The sequence below is a fragment of the Salminus brasiliensis genome, chromosome 18 (genome assembly GCF_030463535.1).
Source record: "Salminus brasiliensis chromosome 18, fSalBra1.hap2, whole genome shotgun sequence".
NCBI lineage: Eukaryota > Metazoa > Chordata > Actinopteri > Characiformes > Bryconidae > Salminus > Salminus brasiliensis.
This window is the reverse complement of record NC_132895.1, coordinates 24,862,088-24,882,628: the sequence shown is the minus strand read 5'-3', so window position 1 is coordinate 24,882,628 and position 20,541 is coordinate 24,862,088. Positions and strand designations below refer to the sequence as shown.

Here is a 20,541-nt window from a genome sequence, read left to right as displayed (position 1 = left end):
CAGCAGTTAGAGTTTACTGCACGTCTGTCTCTGCCTGACCTAAAATGGCTGTTCTGTTGGCGAAGCGCAAAAAAAAAAAATCTAGAGCTTTGCACTTGAGATTCAGTTTCACCCTCTCTGTAACATAGATTACGTTCCTTTAGCTAGACTTGCAGAATGCTATTAACCCCATTGTCCCCTCATATTCCTGAATGGCACTTGTCTCTCAGTGCAGGCTGGGCCCTGAATTTTTTTGCACACGGTGATCAAAAAAGTGGGTGTTTGATATTATATTCTACACATTTAAAGAATCAAGCCAGATACAGTTCTTCCGTTTACTTCCTTGAAAATAAAGGTGCCGGAAACTTTCAGCAGCGTGTTCTTTAAACTCTTTCTAACACCCAGTTGAAACCACTTTATTGAAATGTCCTTTAGAGAACGAGAGTTGGGGTTTCTTCAGTGTTATCGTAGGACCTTTCTGGTACCTTTCTTTTCAAGATTCTACCCTAATTGCAACATGATTCTGCTGAACCATGCTCCCCTTGCAGTGAAATTAGATATGGTCTCTAACCAACTACAGACAGTAAAGAGGATTTTAGTCTTCCACTGACTAATCTTGTGCTGCTAAGCAGCTTTATACAAAGGTAAGTGCTTGCCTTACCTGAGAAGAGAATCCATATAGGTGGCATCTTAGAAAGAGCTGCTAACATGAAAGGGAATTTGGCAGAAAATGGAAGTTTAATGCTTTTCATTGTTACATTTTTGCCGGTACTAGTTTAGTCCAAGACTAGGCTATATCATGGATATAGGCTATGTCCAGGAAACCCTCAGACCCTCCGATTTCTTTTTTTCTTCTTCTTCTTTTGTTCCCCTCTTTTCTTTGGCTGTACTATTGTTGGTATTGATCATTGTGTTTCCAGAGTTGCTAACTATATTGGAATTGAAATTCTGGCTTTGTGACCACCCTAGTAGAAGTAATACAGGAGATCCGCTGTCCCCTGGTGACCGGCAAAAGGTGCACTGGTGCTTTCGACAAAGTCTGGCACCTCGGAATTTCTCTGCATTTCATACTCTTACTGACTAAATCAGGCTTTCCAGGTGGTTTGAATGAATTTAGCTGAGATTGTCTTTAGCTTTGAAGATATAATTCCCCCCTCCCCCCCATATATTGGTTTTCATTTCTTCCAAGCATGCTTTAATGATTGGTCTGTTGATCTGATTTGATCTTTTATTTGAATGTAGTAGTCAGGAAGATGTAAAAGCCAGGACTTCAAACTTGGCCTTAAATCAAGCTTCCAGTCCTGGATTTTGTACTCTCTAGTGGTTGAGGGGGCAGTTAATGTAATTGATTGGCCATGCCGTGTCTCACTTATCAAACATTGCTACATCCAGGACTGGGAACTGAATTCAGGGTCTAGATTTGAAATCCTCTGGTGTAAAAGAAGGGGAAACATGACCCAAGGGCTTGTATGTCGTGCACATAGATATGGCGTCTGCTTTATCTGAGCTTATAACCTAAGTCCATTTTCAGTGCTCACTGTAAGCCAAATGCCAGAACTGGTATTAGTGTGATGCTGCTGCTCAAATATATAGGAGCTTTCAAATATGCGCCATAAATGTAGTTGCTGTTTTGCATGGTTTTCTTACTGTTACATTTGCTGTTATGTAGTTTGTAATGATTGTCATTGTCCTTTTTGCATCCATATTAACTCATGTTTTTTCTCTCTCTCTCTAGTCCAAGACTGAAGACAAACTTTCGAGTCGCATCCAGAGCATGCTAGGAAACTACGACGAGATGAAAGAAACCATTGGCGAACCTCCTATGTCTAAGCTCATGTCCAAGGCCTCAGGCTCTTCCTCCTCCGAGGACAAATCTATGTATGGTGAGTCACGTGGGGGCGCCAGCCAGAGCCAGGGCAATAAATGGACTCCAGTGGGCCCAGCTACTGGCACCTCCGGCTCTTCTTCGTCCAAGTCCCAAAATCGCTCCAGCTCAGGCAGCCACAGCAGTAGCCAACGCAGCGGCTCCGGTGGCAGCAGCCAGCGGCACGAACGAGAATTTAGCAGCAGTAGTAGCAGCAAGAAGTCCAGCAAGCATGAGCACAAGTCGCACAACACCTCCAGCCCAGCTAAGGGCTCTATGAACTCCAGTAGCCACTCGCGCTCGTTAACTGCTGAGCACCACGGCAAGGAGCGTTATCGCTCCAAGTCACCCAGAGACCGTGAGGCCAACTGGGACTCGCCTTCCAGGGTGCACTCCTCCTCCTCCTCTTCATCCTTCCCCAGCGGCCAGCATTCCAGCCAGACTTTTCCTCCCTCGCTTATGTCCAAACCGGGCTCCATGCTCCAGAAGCCCACAGCCTACGTGAGGCCCATGGACGGCCAGGAGACGACAGAGCCCAAGACCTCCTCCGAGTCCTATGGAAGCCAGTCCCACAGCAGCAGCATGGGGGATGTAAAGGGCAATGGCAAAGCATCGCTTACCAAGCTCAAGATTCCAGCACCAGTAGAGGTGAGGCCCCTTTTTTGTTTTTTTATTAAACATGGTGTAGTTAGCAGCGTGCTGAGCAAAGAGTAGCAACAATAGAGACGCTATTCTCCTTATTACAAGTTAGTGAAGTATCAGTATGATTTTGAAGCTGGTGTTTTAAGGTAAAAATGGTACCTAATCACATCACTTTCTTTGGTATAGTATACAGTAACGTCTTAAACTATAAATGTTGGTGCAGTAGAACTTCCCAGTCTTCACACAGGGTTGGTATTTTTACCCTTATGTCCACCAAGCTTTCAGGTATTGACCCTTACTGAAATTTTTTTTTTGGCTTGTGCAGAAGTACAAATATTCACAAACCACCTTACGAGTGCTAATCTACAATCAGTTTTTGTAAGTGTGACCAGCTTTGAGACTTCAGCCCAGAGCTACAAATCTAAGAAGAAAAAAAAGTTGAGCAGCTAATCTGGTTAAACGAGTATCCATATTCAGTTTTGTAATAAGTAGTGTCTACTGCACATAAGGTCTTACAACTGAAGGTTAGCTAACTAAGTTTGCAGAAAATCACAATGTAAGCTGCTCAACTGAAGGCATGTTCCAGTAGTTTTCAAGCATTGTTTGAGATACAGATAGGGAGCCATTATCACGGAATCCTTCCTGTTCCGAAAACACTGGTGGAATGTCGGTTTCTTTCAATGTACACCTTCCCAAACTTGTTGGTAGTTCTTCAGGCTGAAATGACTGCAGTCTGTGAAATTTGAATCATTTTTGCTATGAGGGTTATGGGTTGTAACAGTATGCAGTTGCAATCAAAATGATTCAGCCCCTTTTGTACATTGTTTGTGTTGTGTATTATTATTATTATTATTATTATTATTATTCTGTTCAGCTGTTTGCAGTAAACCAATCAAATCAACTCCACAGAGGTTTCGGGAATCTGTTCTGAAATATAACAAAATAGGAACTTTTTAGGCCTATAGATCAGCAGGATGTCTGGAGCAGAAAGGTATGCATTGAAAAGAATGACTTGCCTACAGTGAAGCATGGTGCTGGCTCTGGGATGCTCTGGGGCTGCTTTGCCTCCTCTGGCACTGGAAAACAGTGTGAAGGGCAAGAGGAATTTAATCAATTATCAGCAAATCCTAGGAGACCTCATGCCTTTTGTGAGGAAGCTGAAGCTTGGGCATCATTGGGCTGTCTGACAGGACAATGATCCCAAGCATACCTCGAAGAGCACCAAGGCTTGGTTTTAGAAGTTCTGGATGATTCTGGAGTGGTCATCAGTTGCCTGACCTGAACCCCATAGAAAATCTTTGGTGGGATTTGAAGAAGGTGGTTGCAGTAGCAAACCCAAGAATATTAGTGAACTAGAGACCACTGGCCATGAGGAGTGGGCCAAGATTCCTCAGGAACGCTGCCAGAAGCTGGTGTCTGGCTGTACATTATATTTGCAGCAGGTCATAACTTGTCATGAAGGAGTTGAATTATTCTGAGACTGCGGTCGACATTACAAGTGGTATTTAGCGTTGAATTAGGAGAAAGCACTCGTTATGATTTTGAATTGGTCTCGTTTGTTTGGTTTATTGCAAGCAGCTGAAGTTTTTACGTTTTGCTAGTGAACCTAATTTGCAGTGGGGGTTAAATAACTTTTATTGCAACTGTGCCATATTGTATAAAGTAAACCTAAGTATCAAGCAATATTTTTAACAGACTGCAGCACATATAGATTATTTTATTGCATGAAATGTAATACAAAAATTAATCAAACAAGCCCGCAATGAAGGCAGACCACCCTTTCCTTTTCCGTTTTACCTCGAAATAAAACAAGGAAAGGTTTACTCGTAGATCAAGCGTAGATTAGTTGGGGGCCAACGCAGTATGATAATTGTACCCTTATAATGTTGAGAGAATTCATGTAATGGTAAGAGAACACAACCTAAATAAATCATTGTAAGGCTAACATTAGATTCTCAGGCCCTCCACTGTATTGTTTGCATGTGAAATATTGCACATGTACTTGCACTGTGTTCTCAACACTGAGCTTGGTTTGCTTGAAAGCCCTCTGAAATGTTATGTCCCTCAGTAAGAAATGGCAACATTGTCCTTCACTGTTAACCTTTGCTTTTCATGAACAGTGCAAAATTATGAAGGATGATCTCAAAACATCTGTTCTCTCACTTTGGATGCTCATGAGTAAATTCTCCCTGAGTGGGGCTTGAATAGCTGGCTGCCATGTTAAATATGGTCTTTATAGAGAGCCTTGTACTTGAAAACAATTATGTGGTGAATGTAGTGACTAAAAAATCCACTAAGTTAAGAATGTTTTGGATTGGGAATTTCTGACCTAAATATTTAAATAGTTTAAGTCCGATCAATCTTTTAACTAATAATTGGCATTCATCACAAAGCACCATTCTGCTTTTTAGAGCTGAAGTGGCTGATTTAACATAAACCAGCGACTTTAATTGCAGATCCTTAGTCAGAACCATCTCCAAGCCACAGGTTTCTTTACATTAACGTGAGCTGTTTTTTCTCACCATCAGGTAAATATGGGCTAATAATCATGAGCAATACAGAGTAATAATATGCCTACGTACAAACTTTTAAAATGTGTTATTGGGGAGGTGGAAGTGTTATTTGGAAAAAGCCCTTTAAAGACAAGGATAAACAGCTCTTTGCCCATCAGATGAGGACAGAGCGGAGATGTGTAAAATAAAATGTGTTGCTCAGCGTTGGTCACAGATGTCAATAGAATTTTTTTTAAATGTCAAACACCAGACAAATCAAGGCTTCTGTTAGGAGTGGGTAATATGATTATATTCAGTCAAAATCGTTATTATTATTATTATTATTATTATATAGTCAGATGTGATCGTTTCGCAGTAGTCACTTACGAGATGCATTCAGTTCACCTAATGAAAGCCTGAGGACTGAGCCTTTATGAGGGACCTTTGTCCTCATTTGACGTTTAATGCTGTTCTCCGTTCTCCTCTGTGCTTTATTGATACTTTTTTTCTGATGCTGACTGGCCTTATTTGACTTGACAGGGTTCCATGACGGGAGACCCAAGCTGTGTTGATGAGATTTTGAAGGTAAATGCAGCGCCTTGCTTGTCTCTGCTTATCAGTAATGGAAAGGTTCATTATGAATTTAGTTGCGCTTTACTTTGAGGCAAGTTAGTTTTTCCCCTTCCAGGTTCTATTGACCTCATCTCTTTCTTGTCTTTTTCTCTCTCAGGAAATGACTCAGACCTGGCCTCCTCCACTTACAGCCATTCATACTCCTTGCAAAACGGAGCCTTCAAAGTTCCCCTTTCCCACTAAGGTCAGACATTGCTGCAGGCACCCAGCTCTCTCCCTTGACTTTAGAATGATTGTCATACGCCGTCCGTTGTCATCTCCTTGTGTGCAGGGCTGTAGCAGGTTATTTTAGAGCGCTTGGAGAGCTGCTGCAGTTCTAGGAACATGACTCATTGTTGAGTCAGCTTGTTGGTTCAAGCACTTGGAATCTTAACGGATGTTAACTTACTGCTCCACTGATGTTTTAAAAAAAAATAAAAAAATAAGCAGGGATTGTTTATTTCCAGATAAGATACTGCAGCCTGTCTGTAAACTCTGCCCAATTTAAATTCCTGTTCAGTGTTAATGTTACCTTTTCTAAGTCTCCACAAATCTGCCTTTGTGTTGCAGGATGCCCCAGGTTTTGGTGGACCCAGTAAGTACTTTTTACCACAAAATGTAGATGTTTTCAAAGATAATTAATATTTTATAACAATAACTAAAGACATAGAAATGTTAGAGTAATCACACACCTTCATGGTCTTTAGCATGGGTGTTTTTATGGAGCTGTGAGATGCATATGAATTTCACTTTAATAAGGTGCAATTCAACATAATGGATCAACCTTAGGTCATTTTATGATGTTCCAACATCTGTTATTGTAGTCATCATATTCTGATAACCACACTGCTTGGTTGAACTCTTTAGCAACAGTGATCTGTCCAAGCTAACGTTGTTGTTTTACCCCTCTTAGAAAAAAATCTCTCAGGAAAGGGCTCCTCCACTATTCAGCAGACTAAAGCATGTGATGGCGAACAGCCCAAGTGAGTAACACGTTTTTCAACGAGTGTACCCTTTGAAGGGTTTCAGTATTCTGTTTATGGTTTAGGCAATTGAGTTTAGAGTTTTTACGTACATCATCTGTAATTTAATAAAAGAAAACCACAAACAAGAGGTTCACTTTCTGTATTATTGATTTAATAAGAACAGTCTGAGTGTGTTCTGACTCTGACTCTGTCTTCCCTGCTTTAACTGACTCTGCCCCTTAACGACTTAATACTAACTTAATAGTTGATCATTGAGGAAATAATTTGTAGTGTTTATTTTTCTTTTTCTTTAATTTGGTGAACGCTTCCATTAAATGTGATAGTACACTTTAAATGCAGGTTTGATGGGTAGTGAAAAAGCATATTGAGAAAGAAAAGTAATTACGGGTGTGTGCCTAAAAAAAGCAAACAAACTGTGAGCTCATTTGTAGCTGTAACTGCAGTGTAACGGGTGTCATGTTAATGTGCATCTGCTCCAGCATGCTACATGATGATCTGAAACTCAGCAGCAGTGAAGATAGTGATGGAGAACAGGACTCTGCTAAAAGGAACACCTCAGCAAGGTACTAGAGCAGCACTTCAGAAAGCCACAGACTTGATTTACTGTGAATGGACGCATGAAGTTGCCTTTAATAACTCTATAAATGATAGATCAGCCAAAGTCAACACTGTTTTCTCCTTACACAGACAATGTAGTCAGTTAAGACGTTTTGTATCCGAAGAACTTTTGTCTATGTTTACCTTTAGCGGTTTGTCACTGAGCAGTAGGAACATAAGCAAATTAATTTTAGGTTACCTATAGGTTTGTTTTCGCAAAACAATTAAGGAAAATTAAAATAATACTAATTAAAAATTAAAATTTGATTATATTCCACACAACTCCATAAATGGACTCAACAAAATTATTGCCACCTTTTTTTAAAATTGTAAGAAATTACTGAATTTCAATCATGTAATTCTTATTGAATTAATATGTGTGGCAAGTAATGGGTGCTGTAACGGGAAATCACATGTTCAGCCAGTTTAGGAAACAAGTGGAGGAAAGTTGACTCAGTCTCAGACTGCGTCAGAGCAAAACGTTATTTGAGGCTGTAAGAGCCAAAATTGTGGAAAGGTATGGCCAATCTCAAGGTTACAACCCAATCTCCTCAAAAACATTAGGATTGTTGACCACACTGTAGCTAACCTCCCTGGATGTAGAGGGAAGAGAAAATTGATAGACTGCAATGAAGGATTATTCAAATAGTGGATAAAGAACCTAAACTAAATTCAAGCTGACCTGCAGACACAAGGTACAACTGTGTCAGCTTGCACTATTCGTCGCCATCTGAATTAAACGGGATGCTATGGTCGGAGATCTGGAAGGACCCCACTGTTGAGACGTACATGAAAAAGCCACGCTAAAGTTTTGCCCTACTTAACTGAGGAAGCCACAGTGGGCAGATGAGACCAAAGTAGAGCCTTTTGGTGAAGGGTGTTATTTTACCATTTACAGAATTCAAAAAAGAAAAGAACACAGTCTCTTAAGTCAAACATGGTGGAGGTTCAGGTTCATGTTTTGGGGCTGTTTCACTGTTTGTGGCATTGGATGCCTTTACTATGTGCATGGCATTATGAAATCTGAAGACTATAAAAGACTTTAAAGCGCAATGTAGGACCCAGTGTTAGAAAGCCTGGTCTCAGAGGGTCTATCAGCTGAACAATGACCCAAAGCTTACTTTACAAGGCACCCAGAAATGGTTTTGGAGAAAGTGCTGGAAGAGTTCTGAAGTGGCCGGCAGGGAATCGGAGTCTGGTCTAAATCCTATAGAACACCTGTGGAAAGATCTTAAAACAACATTTGGGATATGAGCTGTTGGCAAAAGACGAGTGGTCATAAATTCCAGAAGTGAAAGAATCATTCATGATTTTAGAAAGCAACTGATTTTAGTTATTGTATATAACATTTTAAGAGGGGAGGGGGGGTTGTCCAGTCAGTTTCTGGAGTTCTGTGTGGAATAATATCAGATTTTTTCCCCCCCCAATGCCAACAAAATAATTACAATTACAATTATTTATTATATATTTTTTATATAATGTTTTAATCAGTTAAAAATATAAACACTTGATCTTCACTTTAATGATGAGCTGAATGGAGGACTTCATTCTTCATAATTTATTTATTTATTATTTTATGCATTGCCCATTTAAAATCACCCACAGAACTGGGCTTTGACTTGGCTCTGAACTCTGGAATGTATTGGGTCGTTGTCCTGTTGCATACTCCACCTCAGCTACGTTTTTTGGGCATGTGGTGTCATTTTCCACAAGTGCCCACTATTACCAAAAAAAGGTGAAGAGCTTGCCAGCTATGCTTCAGTTTGTATGAGGTTCTTGTGCTCAAATGTTGTTTTGGTTCTTTTACTGTGCCCAAATAATTTTAAAGAAGTCCTGTCTAGGTGCTCTCTGGCAAACTTTAGTCTTGCCCAGCCTCAGTCTCTGGCTAATGATGGATGCATGTACTTTCATCATCAACTGAGAGCCACCTCTAGGTCCCATGATGATATTTTATGATTGTTTGAGACATCTTTATGCATCGTGTGACCTGCTCTTGAGCTAAACTTGCTAAGACTGCCTGACCTGGCCATGGTTGCATTACTTTTCCACTCGTAAATTATTTTCTGCACTGTAGAATGGCTGTTTTGTAGTTGTTTTTACATCCATTCTAGCTGAAGTGGTGCACCTCATTCTAATTTGAACCGCTTTAGGTATTAATAAATGTGTGTGTCTCCTAATATTTTCTTTACAAGAAAACTTCCTTAACATTTTAAGATTTGTTTTATGTAACATTTTTAAAATGGATATCAAACGTACTTGTGTGGATATATACACAGGGTTTTATGAAGTTTGTGTCTAAATTAGTAACACTAGTTGCGTGTGTGTTAGAGAGAATTATTCAGTACTTTATTTACCTGTATCTGACCCCTGTTTGTTCTGTGTATGTTTCCTATTGTTTCCTCAGTAATAACAGTAATAATAATAGTGAAGTAGCTGAGCGGGAGGATTCTAGCAGTCGCAGTGGCTCAGACAGCAGCTCTGGATCTGAGAGTGAAAGTGAAAGCAGTTCCACGGACAGCGAGACCAATGAACCACCCCGTGCAGCTTCGCCTGAGGTGACACTCTTGCACATGAGTCTGAGGACAGCCTCTTCCACCAGTATTTGTATTGAATATCCTGTAGTCATACACACCCATGCCCCCTGCCCCTTTGCCTATGATCTATACTTGGGATTCCTGTTAAGGATTTGATTTGATGCATGTGAACAATTCAGAATTGTAATGTTATGATGTTTATGAATAGGAAAGAAAATGTTTTGCCAGTTATATTTAAGAGACATTTGACTTACCATGCACTGCTATTTTTAACATTTGTTAAATACTGTGCTTGATCTTGAACAAAGAAAATGCATTCACTTTTCAGTCACAGAAGAGAGATTTGTCTGAATCTGCTTGAGCTTGTACTTCTTGTTTTCCATCCCAGCGTGAACCCCACAACTGGCAACTGGACAACTGGTTGTCAAAGATGGAAGATCGCGAGGCCAACACGGGTCGGGGCTACGGCAGCCAGGGCTCAAAAGACTCTACACCTACCCCAGGGCGGGACTTGCGGGCTGCCCAGAAAGGTTCAGAAAGCGGCAGGGGCAGGCAAAAGTCTCCTGCTCAGAGCGAGGGTGGTGGAGCCAGCCAGAGGCGCGTTGTGGGCAAAAAGCAGCCCAAGAAGCCAGAGAAACCACCTGTGGTGGAGGAGCCTAAAGGTGGACTGAAGGTGGAGAGTGAACCACCGCCTGACATTCCACCACATCGTGCCCGAGCGCCCAACAAGGGCCCACGCAAGCCCAATATTAAGAAGGAGCCCAAGTCGTCATCCTCGCCCCGCCCTGCACAGGATAAGCGTAAGCCTAAGGGACCAGGCAAGACTCCACAAAAGTCGCGTGAGTTTGTGGACACGGCCTCATCATCATCTGACTCTGAGGGCGAGGAGAGTGCACCTTCATCTTCGCAGACGCCCAAATATGCGGAGAGCATCCGTACACCTGTTTGTGTCTTCTCGCCCATGGAGGGCACAGAGCTGCTATCGCCACTCAGTGACCGCAGTGACGAGAGGCCGCTGCCCCCAAGGCAACTTTTGGTGACTATTGACCTGAATCTGCTGAGTCGAGTGCCTGGCCGAATGTACAAGGACTCTGAAGTGAAGGTTGAGAGGGACTCGAATGGAGAAAACAAGGACTTCCAGAAGCAGCCAGGGGAGAAATCAGCCAGCAAGGGCAAGAGGAAGCATAAGGTAGCTGTATTTAAGGGTTTATCATCGGCTTGCCACCAAAATGGTAGTCTAACTAACCGGGAGTGTGAACTAGTAAGATTTTAAATTGAGATCTGAATCATTTAAAATAAATGTCTGACAGGCGATTGACACTTTCGTTTCGCTTTTGTCAACCCTTAGTTACTGATCATTTATTGATAATATAATTGTTTATATAAAACTGTTCAATATTTTACTAGATAAGCAGGTTTTTGTTTTTGGAAATGAGCTTATTAAAACAACCAAAGTTCATTCTAAAATCGAATCCACATAAATCAAATCACCACCCTTAGCAAGTGTAAAAAAAGTTAGGATTCTTGATGTATGCTGTAGCTTTCTAACCACTTGGTTGTTGTGTTCGTAGAACGATGAAGAGAGCCATAAGCCAGAAAATAAGAAATCCAGGCTGGATGAGAAGTCTTCGCATCATAAGTCTAATAAGGAGTAAGTGTAGTTTTCCTGAAAGTTTGTTAAAATTGCCTCTTAAATTTAAATGTTGTAACCTGCAGTGAACCATTGTATTTTATATCATCAGAATTGTTTGTATACCCCTAAGTCGATCATGTCTTTGCTAGTGGCTTAATACATATGTCCCTTCTGCCAGGTCATCAAAGCGGAGTGTGAATAAGGATAAAGAGCCTGTGCCCTCTCCTTCCCTGGCCCTCCCGCGAGTGCCCAAGCCAGAACACCAAGGCCGCAAACGCACAGCTAGCCAGTCGTCCACCTCGCTGCCCAGCAGTTCCAGCAGCAAGGAGGGCAGCAAGAGCAGCTCCAAGCGAAAAGGCGAAGACAAACAAGGCCGCAGCAGGGAAACTAAGGTTTGTGTTTATGGCCCCGCCTCCTCTTTGGTAAACACTGAGTTCATGTGAGCATCACATAGGCAATACCGTTATTTCTCCAGTGTGAATGGAGTTCTGTAGTTTCAGAATAAATGTGTGGTGTTTTCTAGTTGAACAGCATACTGATGGTCACAAAAGGTGCTTACTTTGATGACTAACCCTGCATGCACACCACAAGCTATAAAACCGATCCGCGTTGTCCGTGCAGCAGGTGATGAGTCACGTTGTTTTGAACCAACAGCAGCCAATGGAAACACCCAGAGTCTATGTAGGCTTTATTCGTTCATTCTCTAATTGTTGACAACCCTGACATAACACTTTCTATTATTTGAAAGAAAATTCAGCCAGTAAACTGCTGATGTTTTTAACAGATAAGCTGCATTCCTTGTAAAAGAGTAATTGTCCTGGAAAAAATGGATCCCTTCTCAAAAGTATTATTCCTCAATGGATGTGAGATATCTGTCTTGGTAACTGTCGGTGCGCTTTATCTTTGTCAAAAACCCTGTTATCTCCATTTTGCGAAAGGAACAAATCTTCAGTAGGAACCAAAGTCAGCGGAGCGGTTTTGAGGGAACATGAGAACAAGAATTAGTTCTTTCAAAAGTAAAGTCAATGTGAAATCACCATCATATCACAGACTAGGTGAACAACTTCATATAAACTTTAAAATCAGTTACTTGTCAAAATAAATAAATAAGTAATTGTCTGACAACTGCAGATGTTAAACGTGAGAATCGGGAGAGAAGCTGGTTAGCATTAGTAGTGTGACAACATTCGGTTCAAGATAGAACACACTAGAATCTGGCTTACTGAAACCCTACTTATAAATGTCTGCGTGACTCAGATGGGGTGACTGTTGACTAACTGACAAGAGTATTGACTATAAAAATTCTAGCAACTGGGATTGGTGGTGCCAGAAGGGCGAAATGAGAGGTTCTGCTGTGTTTTGGCCTGTACCAAATACCTACGCAACGAGCGAATATCCAAATTCCCAAATATTCAGTTACAGCCCTACTAGATAGACTCGGGCATAACTGTGGCGGTGATGATTGAGCTCAATACTGTGGTAGGCATCGTCTAACCGCTGTATTGTGGTAATATGATTGTCACAGATGGCAATACTGTTGTTGATGATATTATTATTATTACTGCTGCTAAGTAGTAGTACAGATATGTCAATCATTTATAGTGATGAAAATGGATGATCTGTTGGTCTATATTGGTTTAATGCGCACACTTCCCATTCATTCTGTGAATGTTGATTTTATTCTCATCCTCCTTCCAGGAGAAGAGCTCAAAGACAGAGAATCAACTGGCTGTGCCTCCTCTTTCTTCAGACAATTCAAAGAGATCAAAACTGCTCTTTGAGGACAGGTGAGAGTTTTATGTTTGTTTGTTGCTGAAGTTGCTCTTTACATAAGTCTGTGACATGTACAGGGCCATGTGGTTAGCAACACAATGTATTGTTTTGGGACAGTACTTGATCAACAGTTGCAGGGATTTAAGTGTAGCTGTTATAAAAACACTTAATAGGAGAGGAAAACAGCAAATAGATTACAACCGTTTCATTATGCAGTAAAAGAATCGAATGATTTGCTCTTGTAGCAAAGAAGGGTTGCCAGTCCTCTCATAGCTTTCGTAGTTGGGGTTAGGCAGTGGGTAACTTGAGCTACCTCTCATGCTTCTGACATTTTCAGGGTTCATTCTGCTGACCATTACCTCCAAGAGGCCAAGAAGCTGAAACACAATGCAGATGCTCTGGTAAGGACATGTTTATCCCTTACGCAAATTGCCACCTGTTGCTATTAGGTACTGCTCATGATATTTCTGTGGCTTGTGACTTGTGGGTCTTGAATTAGGAGCTAAACAGAGGAGCTTTTTTTTACTCAGGTAATGTAATAGTGTGCAGTAATGAAGCAAATGATTCCTGACTTATTTCTAAAAAGGTCTGGGTTCTAATTAGTTTTTCTGTGACATAATTATGAACTTTGGTGGCAGGTGTGATGCTGTTTACTTAGTTTTAATCATTACACAGTACGATAAAATGGTCATTGTTGGGTAGATATTCATCTATATATCATGCTTGGACATTCAAACATAATACTACAGTGCTGTTACTAGGGATGTAACTAGGCCTGATCAAAGGCATTATTTAAATCGATTGGGTATCTGCTCAAAGTTCTGATCTTTAGGTTTGCTATCACAGACTCCCTGTGACTGTTGTGCATGTGCACACTGTAATGATAATGATGCAGAAACAATATATTGTGCAGCCCTAGTTCACAGTGTGTACTACCACACACACTCGTTGATTTGACTGCAGTGTTTTAAGGGAACTGGGTAGGTGAAATGACCTGGGTGACAAGATATTAAACACACAAGTTTAAAACTAAAGATAAAAAAAAATAATAAAAAATGTATTCACCAAAAATACAGTAATATTACTAGTGTTTGTAAACAGTGTCTTACTCAGTTCTTGGGGGCTGTATTTATAGAAGTTCGGATCGGTATTGTCGTTCTTCTGTACTCTGATCAGTTCTGAAATTTAAAAGAATAATCATTCAAAAATTTAGGACCTCCCTATCTGTGCCATTTCAAATGTAGGGTTTTAAAGGGTGTTGTTGTTTTCGATATCTTTGATTCTTTTCAAATTAAACAACATTAAGCCCGATTCATTTTTGTTTATGTACTGCCTTCTTCTGTGCCCCATAGATGGACAGGTTCGAGAAGGCTGTGAATTATCTGGATGCTGTGGTCTCCTTCGTTGAATGTGGGAATGCCTTGGAGAAAAGTGCCCAGGAGGCCAAATCCCCTTTCCCTATGTATGCTGAAACCGTGGAACTTATCAAGTAAGGGTTTCTTCTCTTCTGTTTTTTTTTTTTTTTTTTTCTCCTTTTTTTCCCCTTTACCTAAAAACACTGTGCGTGCGATCTGTTACTGTGTACATAATTCTTAAATTTTGGTTGTGCTTTCGTCTGCAGCCTATAGGTACCCTTTTCATACCATGTGACATACAAGAATGTTAATCTTCTGCTAAAGGAATTCAACATATTGTGTGTGTGTGTGTGTGTTGTAGGTACACTATGAAATTAAAGAGCTATATGGCGCCAGACGCTACCTCAGCAGACAAAAGGCTAGCTGTACTGTGGTAGGTGGACAGAGCACAATGAATTTTATATGATTCCGTCTTGAAGAATTATCCTTGTATGTAGTCTTTTTGTTTTTGTTTTTTTTTTGTTCCGGGAGGATTTATGACGTTAAGTCGCATTGACTCACGCTGCCCCTCCTGAGCAGAGGTTGTGGTGATGTATAGAAGTGTTATGTATTGTGAATTACAAAACAGTATAGTTAAATGTGGACGTGCAGAGAATCCTAATGCCTCAAATACCAGTAATGCACACATGACTGATGTGTTATGGTGGATTGTTACTCATGGATGAGTAAGAAGTATTTCAACACGGCATAACGATGGCAAAGGGGGTTTATCAATGACCTTGGCTATAATCAAGGTCATTTGAAAATCTCTTTCCTGCTGTTCAATAAATATTTTTTTCTTCATGGTTTGACCACTAGCTGCTCTGTAAACTTTATAAATAATTCTGGATGATCGTCACCATTTTGGTGATACATGCGTTTTTTTGTTTTTTTTTTATTATTGGATAGTGATTATACCTGTGAAATGGAAACTAGGACATCTTCCTTCTTATATGAAACTGGTTTCATATAAGAAGGAAAAGTGTGAAAACATTAATGTACGTTAGTGACGCAAGATTTTCTTTTGGTTATTTCACTTTGACGTATTCACATTCACAGCAGGTGTTTTGAAATGTTATGTTTTTCTTTGTCGTCTTATCAGAACTTAATGAATGAGTTTTAGATTCATTTTCTGAACTATGTTCACACAGCTTGAGGTGCCAGTCTCTCCTCTACTTGAGACTCTTCAAATTGAGGAAGGAAAGCGCACTGAAGTACTCTAAAACACTCACTGAACACCTGAAGGCAAGTTTAAATAGCATCTGCAGGATAATCACTTTTAATTATTTTATATATTAGTACTGCTCTCTGTTAGGTTATTTTTCAACACACAGTTCATTAACCAACAAGAAGTAAAGAGAAGTTGTGAATGAATGATTGAGCAATGGTTCTGTGATCGTAATGGTGTATTTGTTTCATTTATTTTTCTTCTTTTTTTTATCTTTCTATTTTAGAATTCACTGAGTAATACTCAAGCTCCCTCTCCTGGAATGGGAAAGTAAGACTTTTTTGCATTTTGTTCCAATGGATTTTCTCTAATGCCTACTGTCCTGTGTAGCTTCAAAATGTCCTGGTTAAAGACTACTTTCAAAATGCATGCTCTATAATGCATAGTATAATAGTATAATGATGCATGTGACATACACAGTCTACATGACGCAGCCTTCCTCTAACATTTAATAAATGTTCATACTATTTATTCACACTACTTACTCTTTCTACTATAATCTTTTGTCCCTGTACTATAAAGTTAGTTGCAGTTCCTCTAGGATTACATATACAGTCATATTCACCAACCCTGATGGTACAGTAGGTCTTATTGTTTATGGCTTAGGAGTAACTTAAGATTTGGGTAATGTCATTAGGTAATGTTCTAGTTAAGCAGTTCAGGTTTCACTGTTGGGATTTCTATAGAGCTTTATGCAACGGTTTGGGCACCTTTTGATTACTTGGTTATTTATTTGATTGAGAAGTAGTAAACACAGCCTGTATAGCTTATTAAACAAACACAATTTTTAGAAAATTCTCACCAGTTACGCTTTCACAACCAAATTAAAATCAAGGTGCTCTGTGCAAAACTTGCACACCTCATAGAGTCAGGACTTAGTAACACCACCTTGCAAACACTTTGGGGAAAATCCAACTACAAGACCTGAGAGACTTTAAGCTGCGTACACTCTTCTTTGCAGAAGGCCTCAAGTTCTGAGATATTCCTGAGTCATCTTGCGTTCAACACAGTTGCTTGTTTCTTTCTCTAAATGTACCGTTGCTGGTTGTGGGTGTTCTATTTTGATTTCGGCAGTCCACAGCGCTTGTCTCACAGTTCCAGAAATGGACGATAATAATAGTTTCCATTCACTCATTCCAGAACTCATCTGGCTTCTTTCGATGTTCTGTAGCATACTTTAAACACTGAGTTTTGTGATTAGGTTGCAGAAAAAGGTTTCCTCCTTATTACCCTTCCATGCAGATTATATCACAGTGAGCAACGCTGCACAGGGAAATGGGGCACCACCTTGGCAGTTTTGAGGGGGTGGTGCTTTTTTGCACATCCAAATTTGAGCCTTTTACCTTGCGGTGTCTAAACGTTTGCACAGGCCACATTGATGATTTCGAAATTTGTTATAAATGTGTGTTTCTTGTTTGGTTAGCAAATAAAACAATGCTATTTTAGTGACTGACAAACAGACCTTAGCCTTTAACATGCTTCCTCTGTCTCCCTCTCCAGTAAAGCCGCCGGTATGCCGTCCCCAGTGTCACCCAAGTTGTCTCCTGGTAGCGCTGGCAGCTATTCCTCCAGCAGCTCCAGCCAAAGCGGCAGCTCCTCAGTTACCATCCCTCAGCGCATCCACCAGATGGCTGCAAGCTACGTGCAGGTCACCTCCAATTTCCTCTATGCCACTGAAGTATGGGACCAGGCTGAGCAACTGGCCAAAGAGCAAAGAGGTAGGACAAATGTCCTTGAACATTGGTAACCAAACCCCTATCAAACCCCAAAGCATCCTGCCTGAGTCCGACTGAGTCGCAGATGGCTTGCTTAGATTTTTATGTTTATTTAAAAAAAAATTTAATTGTGACAGCAGTTGTAAAAAGCGCTAGCCAAATAAATTTGACCTGACTTGACAAAGCACCATGTTTTAGATCTAAACCGGAGTGTAACCAAGTAATACTTGCCAATGTGACGGCGCACTTGTCATAAAGAGGCCCTTTGTCGGTTTATAATTACTGACTTATACGTAATTTACAAACCCCTCTCAGCCCTCTCATCATTGGCAAGTGAACACCATAGGACCACCACTGTCCGAATATTGGATGTGGAGAAACAGCAGTACAGCACAACAGTTACACCAGTTTGGTAGTGTCCTCTTATTCTGTGTTACCGGTGTAAGTCGGCTGCTACAAAATGCACCAATAGTCTTATAGTAGTAATGGTATAGGTGTACCTGATGAAACGGCTGATGATTATAGATACAGGTGTATCTGTGTACTTATTAAGAACTATGCTAGCTGATCTTTCTTCTCCACTTTACTCTTTAAATTGATGCCCTTTTTCACTCGCATCCATTTCGCATGTGTCTGCCTCATGGACATCAGTGGCAACTGTACAAGTGCATCCAGATTAAAAGCTTTCAGTTCAGAGATTAAGTAAACAAATCTGCAACATTTTTGCTTATTCACATATACATTGTTATGGTAGCTACTGTTTTCTTTTTACAAAAGACATGTGCTTCTTCCGGTGTTTTAGATTATTTGCTTTTTTCCTATGCTGTGGTATTTTATACCACTTGGCTAATCTATCAGACTCCAGTGATGATTGAAGTCAACTTTGTCAACTGCAATTTGTTCAGGACCTACACAGGATTGAAATGGTGCAACAATAAACATCAGCCATTTAAATAAACATGAAATAACATGAACTTGTATTATACTCATTTATAGGAATGTAAGAGATTTGTTTAAATAATAGATTTAGGTCCCTGACATTGTCATCAGAAGTAAAGGGGCATATGCAGGAATGTACATATAAAGCGTATGAATAAAGTATATGTATTGAGGTCCCTGAAATGAGACAAAAATCTAACCCAGGCTGAGTGTGTGAGTATGTACTGAAGGAGTCCAAAGTTAAGATCACATTCATAAGCTTTAAATAGCTGCTATAAAATACTCACATTTACCACTGTTGATTCTGATACAAAAATCATTTTATCAAATTATTATTATTATTATTATTATTATTATTATTATTATTATGTGATTTATTAAATGTGACTAAAGGCTATTCCTATGTATGTAAACTCTGCACACGCACCTAATTCACGCAGCATTTTCTTTTCCTCTTTCAGAGTTCTTCACTGAGCTGGACAAGGTGATGGGCCCGCTGATCTTTAACACCAGCACTATGACTGAACTGGTGCGTTTTACTCGGCAGGGCCTCCACTGGCTACGACTCGACGCCAAGCTCACCTCATAAAAGCCTCATGTCCCTTCCCTTCCCTTCCTCCCTAAATCGCTGGCCATGTCCCCCATCCACGCATACACACCACACTCTCAGACTTGATCTGCCTCAGACATATCTGTGACACTGTGTTCATTTTCTTACACCAGCTTGCCAAAAACAAACACTGAGCTATTTGGAACACCCCACCGCATCCCCCTTGACCCTTATAAATATTCATGAGGGGAGAGGGGAGAAACCAAGTGCACATTAATCAACTGAGCATTCTTAGGCTGCGAATGTCCTGTCCGTGTTGTTGGGTCTTTCTTGGGCCGAAAAAAAGAAAAGCCATTCTTTGTTTTCTTACTTCTGTTTGTTTTGTTTATTTTAGCCTGCTTTGTTTCTTTTCTTCTCTTTTCTCAAAACCTCTTACAGCTGTGAACAATACTATGGAATTTTATGGCTTTTTTTTTTATTTTTATTTAATTTAATTTTTTTTTTTAACCAAAGTACCTCCCTTTAACCAAAGGTGCTTTAAAACAAAGGGTTTGTCCTTTTATCTTTTTTGTGCCTTGTATATGATATACAGGAAACTAGGAGGTACAGTACCACGTTTATCCACAGGGGTGGGTCCTGGAACTAGGTTGAGGCGAGGGGCCTGTGCTGTTGAATGCTAATGGACGTTAGCCGTAATCCGAGAAGGCATTCCATTTGGTGTACAGAGCACGGTGTGGTTACGCTGCATCATAGAGAGATATCATTGCATGCACAAAGTATCAGTTGTCTTCGCAGGCGCCGAGCCAACTAGTCATCCCAATTCGATGTGGCCATGGTCCTTAATGGTCTGCAAATCTTAACAATGTAAAATGTGTCAGCAGGTTTTTATTTATTTATTTTTTTGCATCTTGTTGACCAAAAGGACCCCAAGCGTCATATCAAGGTTTTTTTTTTTTTTTTTTTTCTTGTGCCCTTTGTCCCCCTTGTTTTTTGTTCTCACCCCACCCTCTGTCATTTTCCAAACCAGAAAGTGAACAAAGAATTAATCTTTCAGAGTTTTTACACAAAATATATCTTCATACTGGCCAAGGCTTTTAGACTTTTAGCCATAGTTTTGTTTGTTTTATGTTGTTTTAAATCTATCCTTTTTTCCTCCCCCTTCCTCTTCTTCTTCATCCTAAGCACAGGAGTATTTTATTCACTCAAGTACCTGGCCCAAAATTATATATATATATATATATATTATATAAATCTATTTTATTTAGATAGAGAAAATTAGCTTTGTTCAAACTTGCATTTTCGCTTGCAGTTTGTTAGTATTTTTTTTTTTTTTTTTTTTTTTGGTTTGAATACAGGGTTGTAATATCAGATGTATTTCTATTGTATATGAAAATGTCATATTTAAATATTTAACGTCAGTCTTGAGGTTCCCTTTATAGCTTCATAGTCATTTGTGTACTACAAATCATATAAAGGAAAGAAGTCATCAAAGGAATATATTTGATACATACTGTTGCAATTCGCAGTTTATAAATATATATATATATATATATATAGATATAGATATACACAATACACAGTATATTTCAGGTGAAGTTATTGG

General features: G+C 40.0%; 1 protein-coding gene across 1 annotated transcript in view; it reads left to right on the top strand.

The window, feature by feature from the left end:
* aff4 (AF4/FMR2 family, member 4) overlaps positions 1–20,202 on the top strand; it is a 29,356-nt gene extending 9,154 nt beyond the window's left edge. The window contains exons 4-21 of the mRNA XM_072661835.1: positions 1,715–2,491; positions 5,518–5,562; positions 5,708–5,794; positions 6,160–6,184; positions 6,503–6,572; positions 7,055–7,138; positions 9,577–9,727; positions 10,095–10,895; positions 11,278–11,357; positions 11,518–11,731; positions 13,038–13,126; positions 13,450–13,513; positions 14,465–14,601; positions 14,829–14,900; positions 15,658–15,751; positions 15,961–16,004; positions 17,235–17,452; positions 18,850–20,202. Of these exons, the coding sequence (XP_072517936.1) occupies positions 1,715–2,491; positions 5,518–5,562; positions 5,708–5,794; positions 6,160–6,184; positions 6,503–6,572; positions 7,055–7,138; positions 9,577–9,727; positions 10,095–10,895; positions 11,278–11,357; positions 11,518–11,731; positions 13,038–13,126; positions 13,450–13,513; positions 14,465–14,601; positions 14,829–14,900; positions 15,658–15,751; positions 15,961–16,004; positions 17,235–17,452; positions 18,850–18,977 (3,180 nt within the window). The 3' untranslated portion in view covers positions 18,978–20,202. The remainder of the gene's footprint in view (positions 1–1,714; positions 2,492–5,517; positions 5,563–5,707; positions 5,795–6,159; positions 6,185–6,502; positions 6,573–7,054; positions 7,139–9,576; positions 9,728–10,094; positions 10,896–11,277; positions 11,358–11,517; positions 11,732–13,037; positions 13,127–13,449; positions 13,514–14,464; positions 14,602–14,828; positions 14,901–15,657; positions 15,752–15,960; positions 16,005–17,234; positions 17,453–18,849) is intronic.
* Positions 20,203–20,541: the final 339 nt, after the last annotated feature.